Raw genomic sequence first — 19,436 nt, 5'->3', positions numbered from 1 at the left:
GTGAGTGTGAGTCTGTGTCTGTGTCCGTGTGTGTGTGAGCATGTATCAGTGTGTGAGTGTGAGTCTGTGTGTGTGTGAGCATGTATCGGTGTGTGAGTGTGAGTCTGTGAGTGTCCGTGTGTGTCTATGTGGGGGGGTGTCTTTGTGTGTGTGTGTGTGTGTGAGTCTGTGTGTGAGCATGTATCGGTGTGTGTGGGAGTGTGTGTGAGTGTGAGTCTGTGTGTGTGTCCGTGTGTGTGAGCATGTATCAGTGTGTGAGTGTGAGTCTGTGAGTGTGTGTGTGTGTCCGTGTGTGTGTGTGTGTGAGCATGTATCAATGTGTGTGTGTCTGTGAGTGTCCGTGTGTGTCTGTGTGTGGGGGGGTGTCTGTGTGGGGGGGGTGTCTGTGTGTGTGAGTCTGTGTGTGAGCATGTATCGGTGTGTGTGGGAGTGTGTGTGAGTGTGAGAGTCTGTGTCTGTGAGTGTGTATCAGTGCATGCATGTGCACTTGGCCAAGCCACCAAATGCAATTCCCTACTCTTGCTTCCCTTTCTGTCACTTCTCCATAATTCTCCGCATTTCGGTTGGGCTGGTGTCTGGCAGCGGCTTCCTCTTTCCCTGCATTCCTATATTTCACTCCTCGCCCTGGTTCCTCTTCTGGGCTGTTACAATTCGGGCAGGAGGATGTGGACACCCAGTTACAATATGACACATGCCGCCGTGTCACAATCGTGCTCTGGGCCCTGCCTCCTGGCGGCATCTGGATGGGGCAGCAGGAGGATGAGGGTAGGTGGAGCGGGGACAGAATGCAGAAGTTGGGGCCTCTGGAAACCCGAGAGCTGGCGATAGCTGGGACGGTTTTCCTCAGAAGCCTGGAGTTTCCCATCTGCGGCCTGATTCCAGATGGGTGCGAGACCCGCAGGGCCGCGGGGCGCCGCGGGGGGGTGGCCGTCTGCTTTGGGCCTCAGCCCAGGGCTGTGAGCCTCCTCTCCCCCAGACCACTCTGCTGGCCTCCAGCTTTCCTGTTTCTGTCTGTGGGGTGTGGGGTGTGGGGAGAGTGTCCTCGGCGTCTCCTCGGCCAGACCCCCCCTCCCCGTCCTGACACCTGACCCCCGTCCCCACCATGGGACCCTCTGGGCAGGGGCCTCGGACCTCATCCCAGCTTCCAGAGGCCTCTGAGTCCCGCCCCTCATCCCCCTCTGCAGCCCCAGCGTCCGAGCGGCAGGGAGGACCACCCGCCACACACGGCCTCCTCTGTGTTGATCGCCCCAGGGATCTCCCTCTTCCCCACTGCTCATTGTGATTGCTGCCCTTCGGGGAAGCCGGGCCCTGTGGCACTTGTCTGGCCCCGCTCTCCCCGAGAACGAGGACTTCCTCTCATCCCGTGCTGCCCGGACGCAGGGCTGGGGTTTCGTGTGCGGTGCCTGAAGTATAAACCACTCCTCGAAGGCTGTGTGGTGTGCCTCGGCCAAGGGGCCTCGTTTCGTAAACCGACGAACGGCTAGAATGGGGGGTTGGCAAACGTCGGCTCTATGTCTCCCACCTGAGACAAAATTCTCATCCCGGTCACATACGCTTTTTTCGGCTTTGCATTCGAATGGGCATATAGGGCAGCCTTGGAGGGACAAAGATGAGCTATGGGGTGAAGAGCATGGCTTCAAGTCCCTGTTTCGCCCCATCCCACCAGGTGACCTGGGGCAGCCAGCTGACCTCCCAAAACTTCCTCACCTCCTTTGTCAGCTTGGGTCATGGTCACCTCATGGGGCTGCTTCGAGAATGCAAGCGCTGGTGTATGGAAAGCATTTCCCATAGTGGCCGGCACCCAGTAGCTGCTCGTGGACGACATGCAGCCAGCTGCTGGGGCCAGGCGGCCTTAACGTTGACCTTGCTTGTTTGGCATCGGCAGGATTCTAGATGGAGGAAGGCATGGGCTGCCCTGGTCCTTCTCCCATGCTTCCCAGTAAAGTGTTGAATCATAAAACGACAGAGACAGGGGAAAAGGAAGAGAAGAACCTCCCTCATTTCAAAGAAATGGTGCTGAAGTGAAGGACAGGACTTTTTGAGCTTCTCGAATCCTGAAAAGTGCTGACATCTACCAGGAAAAAAAAAGCGTGATATTTGAAGGTTCTTCCCAAGAGATGTGCAGTTTTGACTGAGGTGCCGGGCAGTGGGAGGCTGCTGAGTAATGAGTGAGTCCCAGTCGGAGGCTGTGGGGCCGTCAGCAGAGGGGCTGGTACTGCGGGTGGGCACCTCTGCTCGGGGGCTGCCCTGCCCTTCCACCCTCCAGATGTGTGGGGACAGGAGGGGCATTGGGTTCCAGTGTCACATGGGAGGGGACTGAGTCCTGCTGAGGCTGTGAGGGTCTCTCAAACCCCAGAGCCTCTCAGAGGGAGAAGGAGGGCGCGGGCAGGTCCTTCCCTAAACCCCCGTTCCGTCATCCCATTTGGTGGTCCGAGCCCCATCCCAGAGCTTCCTCGTGAGTGTTGACAAAACACCATATGCTTAGCAGTTATGAAGCCTAGAGAGAAGTTTGGAAATCATGAGAGAGAGATCAAGAAGGGGAAGAAGGAGGGGGGTGTGTTAAGGAATCCCTTAGGAGCATTTCAAGGTGAGCAGTTTGTTAACGCTAGTTACTAAAGAGCTTAAAGTAGCCATATGTCCCCACAGCCTCGGTATCAGCTGGGGACAGGGGAGTCCTGCCATGGGCCACAGTTCCTTCCCCAGAAATCTCTACAGGGATGCTTAGCTTGCCATTTAACGGGAGGGAGCAGGAGTTTTGTGGCTTCCCAGCACAGGGGGGGCCCGAGTCGGATGCCTGGGCTCCTGTCTGCAGCCCGCTCACTGGGCTGGGGCGGTGAAGGTGCCCCCGGGAATGCGGGGCTCATCTGGTGCTCAGAGCTAGGGGACTCCTGTCTCCCCATCCCGCATTGTTGTCTTGAATGTAAAAGTCACTGTGATTGGCAGGCTCTCTAGCTTCGAGCCTCTTTTCCTGAGCTGCCTTTGTGAAATACGTGTGCAGGAAGAGTGATCTTTGTGCCATTTACACGTGCACAGGCGTGCACACACACGCCTGTGCGCCCCAGCGCCCAGGCCAGATGCACCCCACCCCCACCCCCCACCCCGCAGGCTTCAGTCCCGGCCACCGCTCCCACCCTCGGCCCTGTCTTCCTCTGTGCATGACGCAGGTGTCTTGCACTTCCTGCTCTTTCCCGCCCACATCCCCAAACCCCGGCTCACTGGCTGAGCTGGTGCCTGCGAAGTATGCTTTTGGGGCAGAGAACAGAAGAAACAGGAAAGGCAGGAATGGGGGCCTCGTGGCCCCTGCAGCTTGGGAAAGCATCTGGAGGCCTGCTGAGCGCCCCAGCGGCCTCAGAGGATGAGCAGGGTCAACCTCCCTCAAGGATCGGTGCCCATGTGAAGCCAGAGAGCCCACTCCTGCCCCTCTGGGCTCAGGGCCCCTGGGGCCAGTGCCCGAGCTGTTCTTCCTGACCCTGCTCGGCCTTTGCTGAGTCACCTTTTGCTTGGAATGCTGGCAGGGACCCCTCAGAGCTTCTGGAAGGGAGGGACAGCAGGGGAGCCACCCTCTGTGTGTCCTGGGGGAGATTACTTTATCTGCGGCCTCCCCGAAGCCGGGCCTGGGCTCCTGGAATCTTTGGGGCTTGACACGGTGCCAACTGCGGGGAAGGGAGGGAATGTGTTTGCCGAGCCTGGACGAGCTGTGTCCGCTCCGCCCTTGAGCCCGGAGGCCGGCGACAGGGTTGGCTTTGTCATCCTCAGCCCTTCCCGGGTTTCCATCAGGAGCCCCGTCCCCTGCGCCCCGCCCCCCGTGCGTTCCAGGCCCGCACGGCCCCACACTCGCAGGTGTAACAACGGGTTGCAAGATTTCCTCTCCTCTTCCGTGCCGCGTTTTGCCACACTCCCTTCCCCCGGGCAGCGAGGGTTCAGCCTGTTGTTTGAGTGCGAATGTGCCCGCGGGAAAACCACATCGGAAACACGTGTGCAGCGACCTCGGCGGGAGCGCATGCGCAAACAGCAGACGGGGGCCTGGCTTCGCGGCCCACGCGGCGGACGCCTAGGCGGCTGGCGAGCTGCGCGACCCGCGTCCCTTGCTGTCGGGGTTGGGGGTGAGCCCTGCCCTGTGCGCAGGTGGAGCACGGTGCTGTCCCTGTCCTTGCAGGGCCTGCTGGCCAGGTGGCCCTGCACCCACGGCCCCTGCCCATTGGCACAGTCGCTTTGTAGAATGTCCCTCCCTGACTTTGTGGGCCCCTGTGCCCCAGCATAAACGTCCCTCCCTGGGATGAGATGTGCAATGGAGGAGGACATTCACGTTGTCCCTTCTGCCCAGGGCCTCATACGGGCTGGTCCTCCCTTGGCGCCGGCCGGGACCTCGCGTTGTCTTGTCACTGTTTCTCCAGCCAACTTCATTTCCCCAGGCCTGATTCGGCGCCTGAAAATGTTCCTTCTCGCTTTTTAAAGCTTGGATTAAGCTCTGTCGCCCTGTTTTTATTATTTATTTTAGTAGTATTTCCCGTGTTCTCCCCCGCATGATTTCTTTAGATGTACAGCCGTTGGAGGTGAATTTCTGAAAATCTCACCTTGCTACTTTTGTACACTTGTGATCTTTAGCACAGGCAAATGTTACTTTTACCCCCCCCCCACACACACAAAGGTAATTTTTCATTAAAAAAATGAAAGAGCAAAAAGGACATAACAGTCAGAAACTAAGCCTCACCCTGTTCTTTAATCTATGGGATGTCTCACCCCCAAGTTGTGATGAACTGTGTCTTGGGGGATGTTGGTGACAGGAGGCCACAGATGACACCAAATGACCACAAATGACTTTCAAGGATAATCCCATAAATAGAATCATCGTTTTTGAGCCTGCTGTTTTCTTACTTGTACCCTTCAGAAGGAAACTCTTCTTCACGTACTGTTCTTTCCTTTCTAAATTACAGGTCTGCGCATCAGAGTTTTTGTTCTGCCCCTTAGTTCACCGTGAGACATGACAGGTGTATTAATAAAACATAAACAAAAATAGGATAGGTGCCCAGCTGTGCTGCATCGAGAGAGAGAGAGAGAGAGAGAGGTTCAGAACCGGGTTTTCATCCGTTCCCTGGGCTCTCAGTTAGCTTTGCGCCCTGTCTGCTCTGGAAGGCAGATCTGACAGTTGGGAGTTTAAAGTAAAGCAAAGTTGACTTTAGACATCTTTGTCAAGGCCCAGTTCAAGCAACCAAAATTGTCCCACGACCTTGGCAGTTTGCCTGAAACACCATCTGCATAATTCTCAAATGGAGAGGAGCACCAAGCAGGAGTATTCGGGGCCAGAGGGAAGCCTGCATGGACCCAGGGAGTCATGGTGCCAACAGCAGTTTCCCTAAGGACATGTGTCTTTGCTTGTCACAGCCAGTGATCCCACAAAGCATTCTCTCTGTTTTTTCTCCCATTTAGAAAACTCGGTTAATGTTAGTGGGTTGTAGCTGATCCCATAGGGCCTGAAGTCTTCGTTGACAAGATGGGTGTTTATCTGCCTGTGCTTTTCCACGAAGAAAAAAGCTTCAGCATGCCGAAGGCCTGAGTCTTCACATAAACCTGACGAGGATAGATATGATTATTCTCACTTGGCGGGGCAGGAAACTGAGGCTCAGTGTAGGTGGCCCTGGACCGCTCAGTCCACACAGCCGATGGGAGGTAGAGCCGAATGCCAAACACACCTCTGACCCAAAACCTGCTCTGCACCCCACTATCCAGAAGCTGCCCCTGCCTTCCCATAAGGGGACGAGACACAGGCCAGGGCACACATTCAAACTGAAAGCCAGTCCATGTGTGCTCAGTGTATACAAACTGTAGTCAAGTCCAGCGCTGAGCAGAAACCAGCAAGAGCAATTCTCCCTGTTCCTAACTGGCTCCAAATGCACCCAGTTTCTTGGGAGCCTCACTCTCCACCGACGTAGGAAATTAAAGTGCTTCTGCCGCATATTTTGCAACTTCTCATTGGATGTGAATGAACTTCTGAAAATGTTCAGATCTGATAGTTGTCTTCAGAAAGTAGTAGTAAAGGCTGTTGACTCAGCAGTTCTATCCTGAACACCTTGCATGTTCTAGGCAATGTGCGGGAGGAGAGGAATGGGGGAAGAGGGAAGCCAGTATGTGTAGCCTCTTCATCTGAGCTCAGAATTGGGTTCCGGACCACATCAAGTCCAGAACTGGGCATGTGCCCCAAGGATTCTGGGCTGGAGCTGGCCTGAGAGAGAGCCAGCTTTGAGGTGGGCATCACAAGGATGGGAGGGGGGAGGGGTGACATCCAGCCCTGTGGAGGGTGGAGATGGACAGGGCTCCAGGAGGGGACCACGTTCCTATGGTGGTGGAGGCATAGTTAGGAAATAATTACCTGCACAGCTGAATGAAACTTGCAGGGCATCCACAGGTAAGGTGCAGTTGGTGAGTTTGCTTTTTCTTACATTTTTCCATAAGGCTCATGCACTTGATTATCTGAGCAGCATGGCCTGCTGAGAGAGTTACCATCCTTAGGGACCAGTCCTGGAGGGACTCAGACCCAGGTCTTGGGATTTGGGGCTCACAGTAACAGTGCCGGCCAGTGAGAACTTTGGGAGTGGATGTGGGCTGACGAAGGCAGCCTTTGGCATGACCATCTTAGGGCAGTGGGCAAGATCGACGAAGGGGAGCCCGAAGGCAAGGTCCACAGGATGCATCTCCACCAGCGTGCTGGGGTGGGGGGGCCAGGAAGCACTGGCAGGATGTGGCGCAGGCCAAGGCAGCCTAGGCTGGGTGGTGCTGCTGGGAAGTGATGTGACTGGGAAGCAGGAAGCTTGAGAAGCTCTGCGGGATCAGAGGTGGGCTGTGGGAGTCCAGGGTGCAGGGGGGACCCATGTGCGTTCGAGCTCCGGGAATCCAGATAGGAGCGCCATTGGCACAGCTGGGATGGAGGAAGGATAGCTGGGTCTGCAAAAAGATCTTGAGGTCAGATTTGGGGGAGCTGGGTTGTGACAGAGCCCAGGTGAGTTCCCATAGCCAGGAAGCCTTGGCATACATTCACTGCCTCTTTTTACAAACATTTTGTGCGCCCCTCGGGGCGTGGCATTCGGTTGGGGCCATGCAGGGTGCAGGGCTGAGTGAGACCATAACCTGCATGCCAGGGCCCCCAAAGTCTGGAAAGGAGGTGGGATGAAAAGCTCAGTGTGTCCTGGAAGGAGCAGCTTAGGACCGACTCGGTTTAGGTATGAGACCTCACACCAGCACTCCCCGGCTCTGCGTCTGTGGGTCAGACTTTAAATTTGTCTGTAGTTCAGCCTTCTCTTTAGTAACTCTGGAACATCAGTGCCTCCCTGAAATGAGCCATCAGGAGACATTAGCTAGCACTCTCTTTCCTGGGCAGAACCCGGAGCTCCCCAATGTCGAGGGTGGGCTAAGAACAAATATCCATCCCAGGAATGTGTAGGTATGGAAGAATTCCACGAGAATCCGGATTTGCAGGTTAACTCATTCCGTAGCTGGAGTGCAGCTATGGTGTTTTGGCTCTGGCGAGGGTCACCTGTCCTGTCCTTGGCCTCTCTTTACCATCCCAATCGGGGGACCCTGTCGCTGGTGCACGGGCAGGGTTAGGCTGCCAGTCGTGAAATGCCAGATCTGTAAGCCTTGCAAAGGTCACTGCAGACCGTACTGACTCAAGTTAATAGGACACTAATGATCTGACCATGCCCAACAGGCTAATATGATTTGAAGAATATGTATAAAAGTCAGACCCCAGTGTATTTCTAACTTCTCCTAAATACGAATCTATACATGTTGACTCTCCCCAGAAAATCGTCAGTGTCCTTCTTTGACTTGAAAGTGGAACAGACTTCCTCCTCCTGTTTTGAAAATCTCAGGTCTGTTTTCATGTCTCCCTAAGGTGACAACAGCATGAGAGATTCACATGCACGACCGAATGCAAACTGACAAGTGCGGTTTGTGGGCATTTCATCTGTTTTCCAGAATGTTCGTCAAGGTAGCAGTCTGAATAGAACTTAGAATCTGAGCCATCGACAGCATTTTCTTTGAAAATATTTGCGACAATGTGGCAAATAAAAATTCCTACCAAATGAACTAAATTTGGTCTTGAGAAGAAGAATGCATTTCATGACATTCAGAAAACTTCAGATACTTTGAATCTTTTTCTGTCTGTACCCTTCTGAAAACAATGGGCTAAAATTTGGGGTGGGATTTACTAAAGAACAGAACACACGCCTGAAAGCCCCTCATGGAAGCATCACTTCCCTGCTCCCACAGGTCGGGGTCTAGCCCCAGCGAGAGGAGCTGCTTTGCTTCGAGTCTTAGGCTTACAGGCAGGATTGTGCTAAGGGACAGGACAGGTCTTCACCTGCAAACCTCTCCGCACATGAGTGAGAAGAAGGGTTTTGTGGCCCACCTGAGGGCTCACCAGAAGTATGTGAGCACCGTCAGACCACGTGAGCCCCTGACCAGCTGTCTCAGGGAGAGACAGGGACTTGTGAGACAATGTGCATGCTCACCCTGTGTCCCAGAGGGCCCAGATGAGCTGGGGTGGGGATAGCTGCATGGAGGGCAGAGCCAGTGGGGACATGCTTTCTAAATTGCTGGTGGCCAAATCATTTCATCTTGTGGGGGACTATTGGTAAATGCGCCATGGCCCCCGTGTGTGGGTGAGCGTGTGTGTGCTTACACACCTAAGTGTGTATGTGTGTGCGTAGCTGGACTAACACCCCTCCTGACATCTTTCAAGCACCATGATAGGGAAAACACAGCTCTTCAAAGGCCCTTCCTGCACGGGAGGATGTGTGTTCAGAACTAACACGTTACACACGAATGTAATGTGTTAGTTAGATATGGTCTCAGATTTGCACCTTTCCATGGTAACCACCAGGAGGACAAACTGCAGGACTTCCTTGGAGCCCCAGTCTCCTCCCTGGTAAACTGGTGATAGTTCCTGCCTCGTGGGACCATGGCGAAGACTGAGGCAGCTTCTGGAAGGTTCTTTGCAAGTACCTGGCATTTACAAACTCCCTGTGAATGCCTTCCATGAGGGATAGACCAGACAGGAAGGACTGGACAGGGCAGGATAGAACTGGACCGGACAGGACCTGACGAGACAGAACCAGTCAGGACAGGACCAGATAGAATAGGATGGAATAGGACCAGACCAGACAGGACAAGACAGAACCGGACAGACCTGGACAGGACATGACCACAGAACTGGACAGGACAGAAGCAGACAGAACTAGACAGGATAGGATCAGACACGACAGGACAGGACCAGATAGGACAGGACCAGATGAAAGCAGACAGGACAGAAATAGACAGAACTGGACAGGATAGGACCGGACAGGTTAGGATGGCATAGGATTAGACAGAACTGGACAGGACCTGACAGGATAGGATAAGTCCAGAAAGAACCAGACAGGACAGAAGCAGACAAAACTGGACAGAACAGGATAGGGTGAACTTCATGTTTTCCTGTTGTGCATAATTACCGTCCAGAGGAATGCCATGTTCTTCTTCCAGACTGAGAAGTTCGTTGTGCACGAACGTGTGTGGTGCGTGACCAAGAGTGAATTCCTATTGGCTCAGCTTTCTTAGGGGGAAGTAGAACAACTCTATGGCTATAGCCGTGTTTGGTTTTTTAAGCTTTTTGTCCATTTTAGGGAATCAAAGATGAAAGACAAAACTCAAAAAGTTTGAATTACAGTAGGCAAGGAATGGATTCTCTTGAAAGCGATGAACATTTAATGTCTAATGAGGTACCGTGATGGTGTTCTGTATTTCAGGGCTTACACTTGGATGACCCAAGCCCTATGCAAGTCTACATTTTCCACCATCAGACAGTTTGTATTTAGCGTACCTTTCAAATCCCTTTGCTCCTGTACCCGTAATTTACTAGTGGCCATGAACACCTCTTGTCACCGTGCTCATCATGATGCACACAAGGTGTGGCCTGTGGAGCTGAGGGGACACCCAGGGCCATCTGAGCAGCATCTCAGGGTATGTGGCAGTGTCTGATTAAAAATTTAATCAGAGTCTTAGATCATGTATTGTAATGCCCCCATTTTTAAAAGATAAGACATGCCTTTTCTCTCATCATCTGAGATGGGCGCACTCTCATGCACGGAGAGACTGGGGTTGGAGCTCAGTGCAAAGGTCACTGTAAAATTGGCATCGTTTCGCTGGCCGGCTGCCAACCTTGAGCACAGGTACACCCGGGCAAGCCGCCGCTGACCTGCCTGTTTGATGGGACACATGATAGTGACTGTCTCTGTTAGATTCAGACTGTTTGTTGGGAAATAATTAAGGTGGTCACTTCAACGAACAGCTTTGCCCGTTATCCCAATATTCTAATAAATACTTCCTGGGAAAACCAGGACGGTCTGTGGTCAGATAAATTTGGAAGCTAGAACAGTTTCAGCAAGGTTCAGTGGGTCTGTTTCCTGCAGGACACCGTGGAGTCTTTCCTCTGCTAATTCAGTGGGTGATCCAACAAGTTTAATTTAGCAGTTGCGCTGTGCTCACAACTCCAATAGACGTTGGGATGCCACCGTTGGAGAGAAAACTGTGTGTGTGTATGTGTGTGTGCACACGTCTGCATTGTGCTCCGTGTGTGCACATGGGTGGTACCTACTAAGCCTTCAGACATAGACATATGGTGGGAAGCTCTGACCTATAAAGACAAAATAAGAACTTGAAGATTTGAGGCCCTGATAACATATATGAAAGCAGCTGATAAGGAATACCCACAGAAATTGATAGCTCTTTTTGAGGTGGGGGAAAACACTAATTTTCCCCACTCAGTGGGTCATGTGAACATTTCTAATTTTCTATGAACACTTTCTACGAAATGTTGAAAAGGTGAATGAAGAACGTTTGCTATGCATTCAGCCCGGTAAGAAACACACGGCTTTTGTGAAGATACGTGCTCTCCTGGGACAACCTCTGCCTCGATGCTCAGATCTGGGGGGCCGTGTGTACCACTTCTGCTGAAAAGTTCCTCATAGTTCTAGAATGTGTTCTTGGTTACGACCCCCAAGGTGCTTAGCACAGCAGGGGTAGTAGATAATATGCCAGGAGCTCAGACCTCTGGATGTCACAGTCCTGTTTCTGAGCATCACAGGGTTACCTTTCAGTTGCCTGTATGAAGGCTGAGAGTAGCTGATGAGTAGCTAACTAATGATTTTGAGCAGTAATACTTCTTTTTTAAAAACAGTAACCTTTCTTTTAAACATTTACTGTGTCTCATGAACACTATCAAAAGCCAGCTTTCTTTTCTCCTTCTTTATTGCAGTTGTATATGGGGCCGATGGCTTTAGGGATTTTCATGCACTAATTCCCAAATCTTTCTCTCGTAAGTATATGCCTTGCTTCTAGAAAACAGAAACATGTATTAATTTTATACTCAATTTCCATAGTGTAAATGCATGATTCTCCATCACCCACCTTCATACTTGAAAAAATGAGGTAAATATTGCCCATCCTGTTCATTACACACCTACCATCTGGGGTATCACTGATGTAATAAAGTGTGTATGTAACATTTCAGACCATGGGAAGATTAGACAGTGGAACATGCCTTTTGGTGGAGTAATAGGGGTAGAAGTAACACTAGCATTGAATTGTCACTCTATTAATGTTGGTGAACAGTTCTGCCATTAATGTGATGAGTATCTCCCTTCGAGTGAGTAGGATGATAAAATGGCCAGACTTCCTGTCACCATGAAACAGACCAGCGTGCGTGCATGATGACTTTTACAAATTTGTGGGACAGGAGGAAGAGACAGACTCTCCCTCTGTTGCTCTGAAGTATTAATTTCAGAACCGAGAAGAGAAACATCGTAGGGCTTTGGGACCGTTAGTCTGCAGTGCGGTTCCTCGCTGCCCAAGCAGACACACTGAGTGCTGTGTGTGCTCAGGACAGTCCTGATCTGAGCTGTTAAACCAAAAGCAGATGTTAATTTCATTTTTAGGTATTGAGAGATGATAAACCATAGACAGATCAGGGCAGCACCTTTGAAGGAATATTTTAAGGAATGGAGTGTGCTTTTTAAAATGCTTTAAAATATTTAAAGTAGCACAAATGGTCATCCCCTTAGGACCAAAGCCTTCAGAGCCTGCATTAGTAAATTCTCTCCTGTTGTAAAGCAACCTCAGCAAACAGGGCGTGCTTGTTAATACTGTAACAGTCATTGATCCAGCACAATCCGAAAGGTGTCAGTAATGGTAAAGGTAAGATTCTGACATCCTAGTCATCAAAACTCTGCTATCTAAAGGATATAGCAACAACCCAGATTGGAAGTTGACTACTTTCCCAGGTTATAAAAGTTACCGAGATCTTTCTCTTACCAATCTTCCTTTGATTCAACTTGAAAACAATAGCTTGAGATTTATTTCTGGGAGAGATGGATGTATGTGTATGTATTTATACGCGTGTGTATATATATACATATAGAGAGAGAGAGAGATGTGTGTGCACTCCTATGATTATATAAAACGTGGAGGTGCTGGGACAGAGAAGTCAAGTTAATTTTGAGATGAACAGTCACATTGCTGAAAAGTTGAGAAGTCAAATGCACCGAAGAGTAAGAAAAGATGGTCTGAGATGTTTTCACTAAGTCTGAGGGAGGTCTAGGGGCAAGCATACTGTGATGTGCTCATATAAAGATCCATGCTACCTGCAGATTTTATAAGATGGATGATGCATGTTTTGATATGTGCTTGTCTGTACATTTACGCAAATGATTCACAAGGTGCTGGTAACTCTCTCTTTCCTCCCCTCCCCCTCCCATGTCCCCAGACTGTAAATATCCTCCTCCTCCCCCGCACAGATGGCTGATGACCTGGAGGACTTCCCCACCCCAACAGCAACCCAGCTGTTCTGGGCCAACATCGCCACCTGGTGGGCAGGGTGGAGAATTGCCCCACTCGCCTGACCTCACCTCTTTGTTTTCCTTCTTGAAAATTAAAAATACATAACCTGTTTGACCCCCGCTACCTTCTCTATCCCAGTTTGTGTTCCCAGTAACCTGAGGCAAATGTAAATGTGCTTGTAAATCATTGCTTTGTCAGACCCCTCTGTCCCTGACTTCATTTCATTTAAAGGCCTAAAGTAGCAAATAAGGATAAAAATGTGTCTAATCATGCATCTTGACAAGAAAAATACCCCCACATTTTATTGGGGTTTTGGGGGGAGGTTGTTGCTGTTGGCTGCGGAGCCCAACACGGGTCTTGAACTCACGGCCCTGAGACCATGACCTAAGCCAAAATCAAGAGTCGGACAGCTAATGGACTAAACCACCCAAGCGTCCCAAAACACCTATGTTTTAAATGATAAAACTTAGAATAAGTGGTTTTATTAGCTTAAAAATGCTTAAAAGTTCTCCCAAATCTCTTTTAGAGCAGCACAAAAACATCTACACATTTCCTCTTCATCTCAAATTTTAATTACGCTCATTCAAGATCTCTTGCAAATATTTTTATTCCCTCTGCATTTTGCTTGCTGGTCACCGGTTGCAGGAATATTTCTGTCTCCCATTTTTTTGTTCATTTAAAAAATGGAGCACTTGAGACTCATGTGGCCTAAACTCAGACTACAGGGACGACTTCAGAATGTCTTCTCCATGGAAAAGCAGAGTGTGAGGACCAAACATTTACCTTACCAGTAAATAGAAAGACGCATTCCAGAAGGGCAAGGAAAACAGGGAGGAAACACAACCCATTTGTCAGGTGGGGACTGGCAGGGCACGTTATATCTACGCATTAACACATTTTAATCATTCATGAGTACATGCAGTGCTGGGCAGCATGCAGAGGCCTCCTGGCCCCGCTGACCCTGAGTTCCCTGGATTCTCCAGACTGTTCAGTGCTGAACTTGTGTATGAGCTGAGGTCCACCTTGCCTTAAGGGTCTTGGGTCTCTCTTAGGTCTGCTGTGTTACTAATAACATAGAAGGCCTCTAAATTATGTAACAATAATATTTTAATTCTTCCTAATGTAAGACAGCATCTGAGAAGGAAAGTAGCTTTGACTCCAGATTTGAAGGCATCCCCTTTTAATATAAGCCACGTATAAACAATAAAATCGGGCCCCTGTCCGTGTGCTCTCGGGAGGAGCTACAGGGTTAGGCCTGAGCCAGAGCATTCTGGGGTAAAGAAGTGCGTGAGTCTTACCTCATGTTCTATATTTAATCAGTTCAATTCAGTGCCATCCTGAGTTCGACACTTTTCTAAGGGAGGGGGTGGGATGGAGTTGCAAAATATTTATAAGTATAATCCCCACATCGACAGAGAGTCTAGTGTTTCATTGACACCACAATGCACCTAAGCAGTTCCAGCTCCAAGAAAACGGGGCGGAGGAGTGGTTTAGGAGTCCGGGGAAGGGACGGCCAGTCAACACGAGCCCCAGTTAGCTCAGAGACATCACCCGAGGGGCGGACTAAAGTACAGTAAACACAAACGAGGGGAGACCCTCTGTTTCACGGAAGTGCCTGGTCGGGTCGACCCGTGTCATTCAAGGGACACCAGTGATGAGGACTCGTCCTGCTCCGTTTGACTTTCCTCAAGGGAGTAGGGTAGGAACCTGGCACCCTCCTTTGGCTGGGCTCCAAGCCAACAGGTGGACAGCTTAAATCAATGCCAGTCATCTGTCCTGCAACTCTTCATTAGGCGAAGCAACCACTGGAGACTTGGACTTCTGTGGGGTTGGGAAATTCAAAAATAATGGGCCCACAAACTCAGCAGTCAGGCCTCCCGAGTCCTCCATCACTCCTGTACATGGAGATGCAGGAGGAGGTGATCCACCCAAGTGTCCCCTCTGCTCCATGAGCTAGAGGCCGCCTGCCCGGCCGCAGAAGGAGCCCACCACCCGGGCGCCACCTCTGAGCTGCGCTGTGCCCGGGCCGCCCAGGCTGCCCGCTCTCCTGTGGCTTCAGCGTCTCGGCCCCGCTAGTTGTTTCTCTGAGCTGCTCCAGCCCCGTGGACGCCCCCAGTGTGTTCAGCCCCCACAGACTTCCTTCCTTCTGACCCCTTCAGGCTGGGCGTGTCCTTTTAACGGAGGCACACGGCCGGGCCCGGGGAAGGGACTCCGGATCTCACCCCGTGCAGGACCCCGAGGCTGCATCTTCTGTTTCTTCTTTTCCAGCCGCATCACTAATTGAGCCCAAAGCCCCAAAACCTTTCTCACACTTAGATAAGTGGGGCCGACACCTCCCCCCCTCCTGAGTTTGTGTTTTCATAAAAGGTGTTTTTTAACTTAAGGGGACTTGACGTTTATGTCCCTTAGATCACAATTTTGGAGACTGGTGTGTTTGTGACTTATTACGATAGGTTCATACCCTGAACCCCTGGAAATAATAACCCTTGGCCTGTGTTCTCCTTCTAGCCAGAGGGGACACCCCGTTTTCAGGGACGCCCTCTTCGGAGGGCAGGAGCCCGTCCGTCTCTTCTCTGTGGCCAGCACCCACTTTGCATTTGTCCACAGAGATAGGAATGCTTTAGGGAGCCTGCTGGAGATTCTCGCTCTCCCTCTGCGCTTCCCACCACTCTCTCTCCAAAAAATAAGTCTTTAAAAAAACAGAAAGATAGGAATGCATTTTGCCCATAGTTAGGGAACTGTCACTCGTGCTTGGCTCTGGTGTGCCCATGGGGACAGTGTTGCCCCTGTGATCTCCCGGCCCCTCCCTGTCATCCCTTCTCCCTCGGTCCCTGCAGACCTTTCCTGTCCTTAACGTGGCCTGGAATCTGTCCCCGAGAGGCTGCCAAGCTCCCAGCCCTAAAACTCTCTGCATCTGCCAGCCGGCTCCAACCTGGAACGTGGGTGGCGTCTGCTTCCAAGGGCCCCCGTCACGCTCCCGTCAGTCACGGTCGCCCAACCTGGCCCTCCAGTGGCCTGGGGCGTTGTCTGCGCTCTTTCCTTCAGAGACCCGCAGCATTACGGCACCCCGAATCCCAGTCTGTGAGCTTCGCCCCCTCCGGCATGGCCCAGCTCGACCTCAACCTGTACCTGGGGTCCGCAGAATCGTGGGGTCGCTTCTCACAGGCTCTCATGCCTTTTGAGCCTCCTGTTTTGGTTCTGTCACAGTTCTCGACTATCACATGACGTCATAGTAACGAGAAAGCCGGATTATGATGGGACTCGGGTCTGGTGTGAGGACTTCCGTGCTCCCTAAGGTGACACGTGGGCCGTGCCGCCCCCCAGGCCACCCTCACCTCCTTCCTGCCACACTGCAGGTAGCCTGCTGTCGCCCATGTCACCCGGAAGTTCACCCCGCTGCTTCCCGCTCTCCTGCCCACCACCAGGAAGGGCCCACACGTCCCCAACAAGGCAGCCCCACAGCACACCGCAGGGTGATGGCCATATCTGTCTGCCTTAACCACGTGCAACAAGTGATGGTTTCTGGCGAGGGTCAGATCTCTCCACGTCCCCACACCTCTCCACAGGGGCGCAGACCTACACCCCTTGTCTCAGTGCCACTGGCTGAAGAGCCTGCCACGCCAACAGCCATGTGCCCCGCCGTGCTCTGGAACGCCCCAGTCTCGTTTGAGAAAAAAAACAAGCCGCCAGTCGGATGGTTACAAATAATCCCAGGTGAAGGCGTTCAGGAGTCTTTGAAACTTGACGGTCGTGTTTCCAGAGCCCTCTAGCGCAGACCTAGAGAATGAGCTTGCACCTGGAAAGGTACAGGGCGTGACTGGGAATAGGGATTCTAGAGAGCTCCGAGGTCAGAAAGCCTGACGGCACCCCCACCGTGGCCTGGCCTGCCCGTGTCCTGCACTCCCCATGTCAGTGGGACGTGGTCCCTTTCTCTGGCAGCTGGGAGAGGTCAGCAGGGGGCCCCTCTGGGGCGCTCCAGGGTGTCTGGTCTTCGGAATCTAGTAGGAAAGCACGGGTGGGGACTCCCTCTTTCTGGATGTAACATAGGGACCGGATGAGAGGAGATACTCCCTCCTGGGCCCTGGCCCGTGTTCCAACTCACTGTCCCATTTATTTATTTATTTTCCTCCCCAGAGAGCTAATGGGAAAATCTTGGCGGGTCAGCAGCTAGGAATGTGGGTGCTAGAGCCAGGCTGTGTGACCTTCCCACGTCATTCAACCTCTCTGTGCCTGAGCGTCTTCAACTGTGAAACAGGATGACAGCATGACCTCCCTCAGCAGGTCCCTGCGAGAGCTAAATACCCCAGAGCAAATAAAGTGCTGTGTGCCTAGCACAGAGTCAGGGTCGCAGATGTCATGGGGGTCGGGGGGCCCCTCCACGGACAGCTCTGTGGGGAATGTGCAGGCCCCGTGCTAAGCTGACTCCTCATCATCTATCACTGAGTCCCCGCAGCGCCCCTGGCCGGCCACCGCGGATCCTTCCAGCCTTGACAGATGTGAAAACCAAGGCACGGAGATGGTGTGTGACTTGCTCCCGAGATCTCGGCGCTCGGAACGAGTGGAGCCGACGTTCCCAGCCATGAATGTCAACTTCAGAGTCTGGGCTCTCGACTTTTATAATCAAAGCGTTGCATAAAATGACCCTGGGGGGTTACTAACTAGGTTGATTATTTAAAACCGTGGTCTCAGACAAGCCTGTACGTCGGAATCCCCTGGAGGGTCTCATGACAACACAGGCACTGAGTCCACCCCCAGAGCTTCTAGCCCAGCGCATCTGGGGCAGACGGGAGAATTTGCTCTTCTGACAAGTTCTCAGCTGACGATGATGCTGCTGGTCCAAGGGCAAAGCCTGGAGACCCACTGAGTGAAAATGTCGGTCAGAGATTTCATAGTCAGAACTACTGTCCATGTCACTGTTTCTTGTACTTGGCAAAATTCGCCTCCCCGCCCTTCTTAATCTCTGAGGCCATGATAGAAGTGATAGCTTTCAGGGTCGTTGTAGTTTGTCCTACTGATTATGGGGTGGGACTCATCAGTTCATCGCCAGGCTGTGTTTCAGAACGATGCACACGGAATGTCTCTGATTTTCTTTGCCAACAAAAATATGCAAATGGCAGAAATAACGGCCCTCAGGGTGACTTTAGCGGAATCAGGAATGCAGAGCGAACAGGAGCCGGTGTGTTCCTTAACATCATCAGCTCTTCGCCCTCACGCGTGGGGCCGGCCCCTCAAGAGGCTAACGAGATCTGTCACCTCCACAAACTCTGCCCATCCAACCCTTCAGCAGCTCGAGACCCTGTAGGAGATCGTGGCTCCACTCCAGGGCTCAGGTTCTGTTATCCTGAGGCACTAAAAAGGAATTAGGAGGATCCTGTACCAAAGAAACAAACAGAACTCTTGCGGAAACCCTTCGGGAGTCCGTGGCCAGAGACGGGAACATGTGCTTTTGCTGAGCTTTGTCCCAGTGTGTATTAACCCATGAAACAGGGAAAGGGCGCCTCATGAGGAGGAGGAGTTTTTCAGGCTTGATGACCCCTTAGCAGGGAAGTTGCCCCAGGCGGGAGGCACCCCGCGTGGTCGGTAATCACCTGCCGGCCCAGCCCCGCTTGGCTCCCTGGCACTTGCCGCCGGAGCCCAGCTCGGGGCCACCGTCCCCGGTGGTACAAGCCGCTGAGAACCTTCTCTGCTTCGATGTGCTGTCTTTTTGCTGCTGTGTCGTTTTGGTTTTTTTTTTTTTTTTTTTTTTGCAATGACACTGAGTGGCCCCTATATTGTGTCTTTCAGCCAGTAATGTTAAAGTAGAGGCTCAGAGTGATGAAGAGAATGCGCGTGCCTGTGAGCTGAATGGGGAAGAATGTGCGGAGGATTTACGAGTGCTTGATGCCGCGGGAGAGAAAATGAATGGCTCCCACAGTGGCCAAGGCAACAGAGCTCTGTCGGGAACCGGAGGCATTCGACTTCCTAACGGCAAACTAAAGTGTGATGTCTGTGGGATAATTTGCATCGGCCCCAATGTGCTCATGGTCCACAAGAGAAGCCACACTGGTAAGGCCTGGCGCAGTTCCTCCTTTGGTGGCCTGGAAAGGTCCGCGGGGTGTAGCGGGATGAGAATAATACCCTGGCTCGTAGCATTGGCTCCAGGTTGTAGCAGGGGGTAGCCTTGTTCTTGCCCATCAGCATCGAGAGGGGCTTCTAAACACGCACCAGTTCAAACCTAGACTTAAAGCCGTCAGACAGGGACCGTTCACAGCCTCTCCAGTCCTGCCAAGGGCCCCGGGGCCTCGCCGCCCGCTGACAAGCAGCGCTGTGTGGTTAGGGCACCTATAACTCCAACCCCCCCCCCCAGCCAAACACAAGACGAAACCAAACAAAAAGAGAGCGAGCCACTGACATGCACTCCTCCTCCAGGTTTCCCCTGAGAAACCATGAGTAAAATGTGCCTTTTTGAAATCCAGCCTCCCAGAGCTCGGTTTTTAGAAACGTGAGTGAGCAGTGGAAAAGCAGTAAAATCCAGTGTGTCACCGAGTCCAGCTCAGTTTTCAGGCGGCTTCCCCGCCAACAGGTGAGCC

The 19,436-nt window shown here is 52.1% G+C and overlaps 1 protein-coding gene across 14 annotated transcripts in view; it reads left to right on the top strand.

Moving 5' to 3' along the window:
- Window positions 1–19,436, top strand: part of IKZF1 (IKAROS family zinc finger 1) — a 91,421-nt gene that overhangs the window by 48,868 nt on the left and 23,117 nt on the right. For 8 of the 14 annotated variants that reach the window (XM_081800805.1, XM_081800803.1, XM_081800810.1 and 5 more), the window contains exons 4-5: window positions 11,288–11,347; window positions 18,652–18,912. The exons of 3 other annotated variants lie outside the window; for them this stretch is intronic. In XM_081800805.1, the coding sequence (XP_081656931.1) occupies window positions 11,288–11,347; window positions 18,652–18,912 (321 nt within the window). Of the gene's footprint in view, window positions 1–11,287; window positions 11,348–12,793; window positions 13,460–16,433; window positions 18,586–18,651; window positions 18,913–19,436 lie in introns of those variants that run through there. 3 more of the 14 variants (XM_081800816.1, XM_081800815.1, XM_081800807.1) reach the window with 3 other exon arrangements.

This window comes from Leptonychotes weddellii, chromosome 12 (assembly GCF_054177405.1).
Source record: "Leptonychotes weddellii isolate Sample4059 chromosome 12, ASM5417740v2, whole genome shotgun sequence".
NCBI classification, from domain to species: domain Eukaryota; kingdom Metazoa; phylum Chordata; class Mammalia; order Carnivora; family Phocidae; genus Leptonychotes; species Leptonychotes weddellii.
Note: the sequence above shows the minus strand (reverse complement) of the source record. Positions and strands in the feature narration are given on the sequence as shown.